This window comes from Lygodium microphyllum, chromosome 1 (genome assembly GCF_053477565.2).
Source record: "Lygodium microphyllum isolate KBCC chromosome 1, Lygodium_microphyllum_v1.1.10, whole genome shotgun sequence".
NCBI lineage: Eukaryota > Viridiplantae > Streptophyta > Polypodiopsida > Schizaeales > Lygodiaceae > Lygodium > Lygodium microphyllum.
In genome coordinates, this window is record NC_141135.1 from 175033864 (window position 1) to 175042550 (window position 8687).

The following is an 8687-nucleotide window of genomic DNA, read 5'->3' on the forward strand; positions in this document are numbered from 1 at the left end:
CAGCTTTCTCTAGTTTGCTTCAGACTGTGCAGTCCGCATTTTGCGCCGAAAAATGCGGCCTGCTGCGTACTCAGCCCCTGGTCACTTTTTGACCTATCTAAGTCACTTGCTGGTCACTTAAGTCTATTACTTCAGGTCCCTTGTGGACCTACTGGACTTTTGGTAACTTTTGGCATTTTTCTTGGGTTCTGACCATATTTTTGCACCTAAATCAATGTGATTTATCCTGCAGACTGTCAATTACTTCCAGTTGACCAAGTTGTAGGTTTCCATAGACTTATTTCTCATAAGTATACATGGTATAACTGAAAATTATATGCTAAATGCAAAAGAACTTGTGTAACTAAGTTGGTTATTGGATAACAATGTCTCAATTTTGTATGCAAATTCCTCATATAACTTCCAGTGAAGCTCATATGAATCCCATAATTTATATTATGAACAGTAAACTCTTTGACAATGTATGAGAATATGAGTTAACACCATATTGGGAAATATGGGAATTTCCCATAAGTTTGTCATAACTTGAACACCATAACTCCAAATCGAGCGCTCTATAGCTCAATAGATTCCATTTTTCAAGTGCTTTCCAATACTTAGGGACATGTTATCCGGATGCCACCTTTTTAGTATTCAAAAAATGGGAATTGGGAGATTTCCAAACTCACTAATATTGTGTTAGTTACAATCATTCGTACGATGGTACAACTATTTGGGCAAAATATGTAGCACAAAGAAAAATAAGAAAGAAAAGTAATTATGGCTATGTGTAAAACATAGAGCTCTATCTAGTAACAATGAGCTCCACACTTACAATCTCATGTGGGTATGGAGGGCCTAGTTGTAGCTCGAGCAATAATCCCCTGTATTTGCCTATGAAGGTGTCATCAGTGTCTATTTCAAGACATAGGACATTTGCATGAGCTAAGTTGAATGACTTGATCAGTCAGTACTCCTTGTTTGTGTGTGGACTGTGGCAATGAGAGATTCTCTCATGTGGACTGAGGCTGTAACTCTACTAAAGTCTCTTGAGTCTCCTTTGCAAAGAATTCTATGAGTTGCCTCTATAAAGGGGCTCAATGTCCTCAAGCACTGTATTCTTGAGCCATATGTCACAAAGCCATTGTATCTCAAGGAGAAGAGGCCAAGGCATTGTTGATAAGTAAAATCCATGACTTTGGATATAGTGGTCCAAATCCATCTCGAAAGAGAAAGTGGAAATGACCACGGATCTCATAATACGCTAGGCAGCCACAACGGCATATATAATGCTCCTGTATCTCTAGCTCTAGCTGACATATTTGGCATATGGTATCCTCTAGTGGGATGGATCTATATGTGCCAAATCTCAATCTCTAGGTGATGTGAGAAGGTGCACAACACTGGCCAATAGTACACCTAATCCCATGGAAAAGGTGGGTGTCCATATATCTCAGGCGAACAATAAATCCATCATCTATACTATGAAAGAAATGCTTGTGGTAGAAAGCCATCGTTGTCCCTAGCTCTTCTCCTTGGCATCAACCATGTTCAAATGATATCCAACTAGATAATATCCATCGTGATGATCCTACGAATCTCTAGCCTGCTCAAATCAAGAGATGGTGCATCAAGGGAGTAGTGGAAGAGGGTTAACTTGTCCATGCTAAAGCCATGTAGCCCAAACCAAGCCAACATTTGTGCATACCAACATGAAGTATCACCCTCTCTAGCAAGTTGCCTAGAGGACTCAAGAGCCAGCCGTGCATATCTATGTTTGGGGGAAAAGTCCCATAGGCTATGTATGTATGTGACCGATTGGGTGAGGCCCTCTACCACAATCGATGTATTTGCTAGCTTAGCTCTGATGATCTCATGTGGAACTGAGGCCTTACATCTAATAATCTTGGATATCATGGACGCTACGGGTTTCTCCATCGACCTTCATTCGTCATAAGTGTGCCCTTATCTTCTATGGTGGTTGAGACTGGTCTCCCAGATATGTAGTTTATAGAGTAGTGTGGGTGTGACGAGTGTATCAAAGAGCCATAGCTTGGTGTGGGGTTCTTGGAACTGCACCTGTGAGCACATCCTCTCCAAACTACCTAGTGTTGTGTATCCACCAGAAGAGTAAGTCTAGTGTCTTCTGCCTCTCGCATAGAAAAGATAGGCCATGTGAGTAAGACTCCAAGGTATGTATAAGAATTCACATACTCTAGCTGGCTAGGTCCACATGTGAATTTAGGTGCTGATCTCCTGACCCACTGTGGTGTAGTATTAAATAAAATCACATTGGTTTTACCAAGATTCAATCAAATCCCAATCTCCAGAGTATGGGAGTGTAATGCATCCAAGTGTCTTTGTAGACCCTCTAGAGAGTCAACTATCAATACAATGTCATCTACATACTATAGGATAGGTATCTAGGTGTCACTACTGGAGCTCCTCTATCTCCTTCATGTGAAATATAATCAACAATCCCATCAATGTACAGGCCAATTATGTTGGAGAGAGAGGGCAACCCTACTTCAACCGAATGGTGGAGTAAATAGGTGCCAAAAGGCCCTTCGGTGTCCATACTCTTTCCACAACCCTCTCCTACAGTGCAAAAATACCTCAACTAAGCTCTTTTACTATAAAGTAAAGTCCTCATACAATAGCCTGTCAGTTTAACTCCCTTGGTTTGTGGATTTTTTAAAAATAATAATATTCCTAAAAAATCACAGTCAAATGTGAAAAAATTTGTAAGAATTTCTAAAAGAACCTTCAAAATATAAAGAAGAGGGTTTAATACCTTGAATTATACAAAATTTACAGTTACAAAATGAATATTACATGTAAATTAATAAAAGATTGATTTTGAATTTTGAGTTCAAGATTTTTATATTTGCTATTAGTATTTTAAGATAAAATAATAAAATATTTAAAATAAGTTTCAAGTGGATTTTTTTTTCAAAGTAGATGTTCAAAAGTGCATGAAAATTTATTAGAACAACACTCAATAATGTTATTTGGTGCCTCTTCTTTTAAAAAAATTAACAATTTTTATCTAATGCAACTCTCTTAATGGGAATGCATGCAATACGTATCAATCTATTTTTCATGAAAGTTTTAGCTTGATAAAGAAAGTTTTGATGTGGTTTTGATTAGAAGCACTAATTTTTTTTTACTTTTTGTGAAAGTGGTCTCAAGGATGGGCATAAAAATATATAGTTCCTAGCTTGTGTAGAGCCTTTCTATTTATTTTGATACTCTCTTGTGTTGATTACATCTCCTTGAAACTATTTTCTCTTAATCATTCTCTTTGATTGAGGAATTGGAGGGCCCATATTGCTACAATAGTGGCTTTTTTCCTACTACAAGGCTACTCTTAAAAAGGGTATTACCCTTTTAGAGAAAGTTTCAAATCTAGTACCCTTCAGGAATTGTAGTCAATTTGAGAATATTTGTAAGGAAAAGTTCAGCCACCCTTGAGAATCGAGCCCTGGTCCCACAAGTTCTCCTTTCCCTAAAATTTTCTAGGAAAGTAATGCCCATGGAGAAGACCAATGATCATCTTTTTTCCACGTATCCATGAATGAGAACTGCCTTTTCCTATTAAGCTACTGGCAATATTGAAAAGTAGATTGAATTCTCCGTAGGCAAAGGACTAAGAAGAGTCCCAACAGGGGCTTTGCCGTTCGTTGAAACCGACAGGTCGGTGCGTCACAGTGCAGCTCAGTGCGGCTCTTTGTCTATGAGATGGGTAATTAATCTATAGCCATCTCTCCCTCTCTCTCTCTCTGTCCAGCAGGGTCCCTTTGGCGATGCAGGCAGCCGCACTAGTTTATCATACGAAATGGCCGGTGAGCTGACTATTGGAGGGTCGTTTTGACACTATTGATCAGTGGCAGCCCGTAATGGACTGCTGACGGCTGCCATGTGCTCAGCCTATATCTTATATATAATCAGAGACATCATATCACTCCGATCTCACTTCATCGTCTCAGCTCCCAGCTCACAGACAGCTTTGCAAGAAAGAGCTTCTTCCTGTTCCGTGTCATCGTCTTACAATTCCAAGAACGTGCTTTTCTATTCCGTGTCATCTCGCTGATTCACAGCATAAACAATGCCTGCGCCCCTGGTGCCCGACGTCGCTACATCCGACCCAGCTGTCCGTTACCACCTTAACGATACCAACAAGATGAAACCAGATGATGGCCATTCATATGATAGTGACCGCGAGCTCCTGCATCTTCATCGCAAGATCCCGCGGCCGGCCGATCATGATAGGAATAAAAGTGTGCTTCCTGCTTCTGCTGTATCTAACTTACCCACCGATCAATCTCTTAACTTAAGGAGCAAGGAGTCCGCCATCTGTCGCTTTGAGGCCATGACCCGAAATGCAGGGGTGGTTCAGAAGAGGGTCCTGCAGAAAATCCTGGAGGCTAACGTATCCTGCGAGTATCTGCGCAACTGCGGCCTCCGCCCGGGGCAGAAGGTCGACGTGGCCTCCTTCAAGCGCCTGGTGCCACTGGTCACGTATGCAGACGTTAAGCCCTTCATCGACAGGATCGTCAACGGGGATCGGTCGGCGATCCTTACGGGAGCTCCCATAGACGCCATGACTCTAAGGTAATATTATTTATTGCAGTAAGCCCTCAGATTCAGCAGGTATTCTTCAGCATCTGAGCATATGATCCTATATATGCACTCGTTTATGCTTATAGAGTTCTCTGTACACTTTTCTGACAGAATACAACATGCACTTCTTCGAGCTAAAGTTCTCTTTAAACTTTTCTTGCATGGCTCAAGTCGACAACTTTTTCTTGTTAAGAAGCAAGGGCCCCACGGTTTTTGACGGGTTTACCCGGTGAATGGGTGACCGTGGGGCCCACAAATTAAAAGACCCCTAAAAGGGGCAAAGTCTTACCCAGAGGAACAACCCCCAGCAGGTATTCTTCAGCATCTGAGCATATGATCCTATATATGCACTCGTTTATGCTTATAGAGTTCTCTGTACACTTTTCTGACAGAATACAACATGCACTTCTTCGAGCTAAAGTTCTCTTTAAACTTTTCTTGCATGGCTCAAGTCGACAACTTTTTCTTGTTAAGAAGCAAGGGCCCCACGGTTTTTGACGGGTTTACCCGGTGAATGGGTGACCGTGGGGCCCACAAATTAAAAGACCCCTAAAAGGGGCAAAGTCTTACCCAGAGGAACAACCCCTGGGATTGAACCCTGGACCCCGGACTCCACACAGAGCTGCGCTATACCACATGCCCGCGAATAGCTTTGATGAAGATAAGCTACCTTCTTTCAATTAAATTCTTAAAAAACAAAAAGGTTGCATAACCGGCAACCAACCGGGAGTAACCGACACGTCCCCGTAAAAGCGGGACCCATACTGATATATATCTTCAGCCAGCATTGCGCGCGTGCTGAATCGTGTGCTTTGATTACACTGCAGCTCGGGAACTACGGATGGCCGTGAGAAGTACATCCCCTATTACGAAGGCTTGAAGAAGGGCACGCTTGAGGTTGCCAGTATTGCTGCGGCCTACAGAGAGCGGTAAGTAAAGATGCCAACATGAAGGCATGCGTAATTATCTTAGCTCCAGCACCACGCACAATACCTAAGCTCGGCCTAATATAATTAGACACATCGACTGTAATACAGCAAACCTTGATTTGCTGACTTGTTAGACAAATACTAGTAATGATATATCAGCACTGCCCATTAAGTAAGCTCAAGTAATCGCTGCGGCCTACTGCGAGAGCGGTAAGTAAACATGAAGGCATGCATAGTTAAGACGAGCACGACCCCCAAGTGAGTCTTACTCGTAGCTGAAGCTCTTCACCCTAAGCTCTGCTTATATCCTCAACAAGTATTTACTTTGTATTTCTCAGGTTAAATTGCTGATTGAGTAGAAAATCGCTGTTTGTAAAATATGCTGAACGAATGCTTGTTGGTCTTGCTCGTCAAAGCTTCAAACAGTAATCCCAATTAGTTAGCTGGGGTCAGCTGAACTTTTTGAATCAGCATAAAAAGATAGTTGAAAATTCCTTTAACAAGCAATGCTCCAATCGCGTGAGGTCTCATGCTCTCTTCTTCATGTATATTTATTTCCCTACTAAGGATCTTATGGCCCCGTCTCTGCAGGGTGTATCCGCTCTCTCCCGATGCACGCATATTGGAGTTCACCTTCTGCGGCAAGTTCTTCACCACCGAGGGCGGCCTGAGAGCCGGAACTGGGACGACACATCTTATAAGAGGCGACGCATTCAAGCAACGACAGCTCATGTGCAACAAGGCGCGACCATGCAGCCCTCAGGAAGTTGTGCTGGCATCGGACTGCCGCCAGGCCATGTACTGCCACCTGCTGTGCGGCCTCCTGCAAAGGCACCAGGTCGAGATCATCAGCGCCATCTTCGCCTACACGCTCCTGGAGGCCTTCCGCTCGCTAGAGAGGCAATGGCGAGACCTCTGCGACGACATAAGGTGCGGTCAGCTCAGCCCTTCCATCGTCACCGATCCGTCACTCAGAGTGGCGGTATCCGGCTTGCTTGTGCCCAACCCGGAGCTCGCGGCGCGTCTTAGCGAGATATGCTCCAGAGCCGAGAGCGCTGACACGTGTTGGCTCGGGGCTGTGCGCATCCTGTGGCCACGGTGTAAGTATCTGCTGTCCATCAACACGGGAGCCATGGAACCTTACGTGGACCGACTGCGGCACTTCGCGGGCTCTGAGATTCCCCTGGTCAGTGCTGACTACGGTGCCTCGGAGGGCTGGGTCGCCGTTAACCTGGACCCTACGTCTAGCCCTTCCGACGTATCTTTCACAGTCATCCCCAGCCTGGCTTATTTTGAGTTCATACCTTTGTCAAGGCCCCATCGTTACGAGAGCGGTGAGCCGGTTTGCTTAACTGACGTCAAAGTGGGTCAAGAGTATGAAATCGTCATGACTACTACTGGAGGTATACATGCCACCCTTTTTCAATCTTCACAAAGAACATTTTTGGTATCACTATCGGCAGCACATACAAAAACCTCAAATTTTGGAAGGATTTTTGAATGATATATTTACATATAGGCTCTCATTTTTATAGCTAAAGAATTCAAAATTTGAAGGTTCATGTAAGTCAACGATTACAAAGTCTGAAGTTTTAAATGTTTTTCTTTAAATTTTGAAGGTTTTATAGAAATTTTGGCCATTCATAGTTCATTAGACCTTGATTTTTTGTGAACATTGTAGTCATTACAGACAAAAAAGATATTGGTGTTTTACAAACACTACCCATTTGTTTTCCTTCTTTCAAGTGGGACAAAAAATAACATCTTAACAGATTGTAGAACCATCCCATGATCAACATCCCATGATTTCTTGGCATTACACAACTACACACCTTAATTAATCTTAGCGTAGACCATAGTGTTTGGATATAACTTTTGTTACATGCTCTAAAATTTAGTTTATGTGCTTGTTTCTATAGGTCTCTATCGATACAAGCTAGGTGATGTCCTCAGGGTGACCGGCTTCTTCAACCAATCACCCCAATTTAGCTATGTGCGTAGAAGAAATGTGGTCTTAAGTGTCAACATTGACAAGGTCACCGAAAAGGATTTGAAGATAGTGATGAAAAAGGCAGCTACTAGATTGGTTGCATTAAGTGGACATACCATGGATATATTAGATTATTCAAGTTATGCTGATCAAAAGGAAGCACCAGGCCATTATATAATCTTTTGGGAGGTCCAAGGTTCACAACGCAAGCCACTATATCCTCTTAATAATCATAACAACATCCAAAATACACTATTCAACAAGACTCCTAACCAAGAACACAATGTCCAATCAACTTGGTTTGATGAATGTGCCACCATAATGGATAGCTCCTTCATTGAACCTGGCTATGTCACTTCAAGAAGAATGAAGAGCATAGGTGCATTAGAATTATGTGTTCTACGACAGGGAACTTTCTCAAGGCTCCTTGATCGATATATGGCCATCAAAGGAGCTGCAATAACACAATACAAAACCCCTCGTTGTATTGTCTCAAAAGATGTCCTTTCATTTCTTCTAAAAAACACATCAAGTAGACATTTTAGCTTGGCCACATTCCATTAACATGACTAGACTTATTATTGTACAGTATGGAATGTGTCCAACATTCAAATATTAGTTTTGTTTCAAGGAAACCTACAAATTTTATCTCATTTAGTTTACATGATTATTGTATTGTCTCAAATGAGCTGCAATAACACAATACAAAACCCCTCATTGTATTGTCTCAAAAGACGTCCTTTCATTTCTTCTTAAAAACACATGAAGTAGACATTTTAGCTCTGCCACATTCCATTAACATAACTAGATTCATCATTGTATAGTATGCAATGTGTCGAACATTCAAACCCATAGTGCAATAATAGTTTTCTTTCAAGGAAGCCTAGAAATTTGATCTCACTTAGTTTACATGGTTATTGTAATGATGACCAAGTTAACCAATGTAGTTTTCACTACAAACATTATTTCTTAAAAGTCTTCATCATGAATGTGCTATCATGACTTCACAATTAGTAACACAATTCTTTATGGATTGTTTGCTCTATGTGTAAAAAATTTAAAAGTTAAACCTATGTTGTGATGCATAGCATCATAAGTATTTCATCTAATGAGTCAAAAGCTCATTCTTAGGTGGTATTATCTAGTTACTTTCTTAAAGAAATTGA

At 41.7% G+C, this 8687-nt stretch overlaps 1 protein-coding gene across 1 annotated transcript; it reads left to right on the forward strand.

Moving 5' to 3' along the window:
* The first annotated feature begins 4351 nt into the window (after nt 1-4351).
* Nucleotides 4352-8085, forward strand: LOC148041992 (jasmonoyl--L-amino acid synthetase JAR1-like). The gene is made up of 4 exons (XM_087688927.1): nt 4352-4593; nt 5430-5531; nt 6123-6934; nt 7451-8085. The coding sequence occupies exons 1-4, from the start codon at nt 4352-4354 to the stop codon at nt 8083-8085; spliced, it is 1791 nt and encodes a 596-aa protein (XP_087545053.1).
* The last annotated feature ends 602 nt before the right edge of the window (nt 8086-8687 follow it).

What these genes read in the sequence shown, in the direction of transcription:
- LOC148041992 (XM_087688927.1), top strand. Translation starts at nt 4,352, where the DNA reads ATGACCCGAAATGCAGGGGTGGTTCAGAAGAGGGTCCTGCAGAAAATC. An exon ending in GCTGCGGCCTACAGAGAGCG is followed by an intron (nt 5,532 to 6,122) that starts GTAAGTAAAGAT and finishes CCGTCTCTGCAG; the next exon opens with GGTGTATCCGCTCTCTCCCG. An exon ending in CGTCATGACTACTACTGGAG is followed by an intron (nt 6,935 to 7,450) that starts GTATACATGCCA and finishes TTGTTTCTATAG; the next exon opens with GTCTCTATCGATACAAGCTA.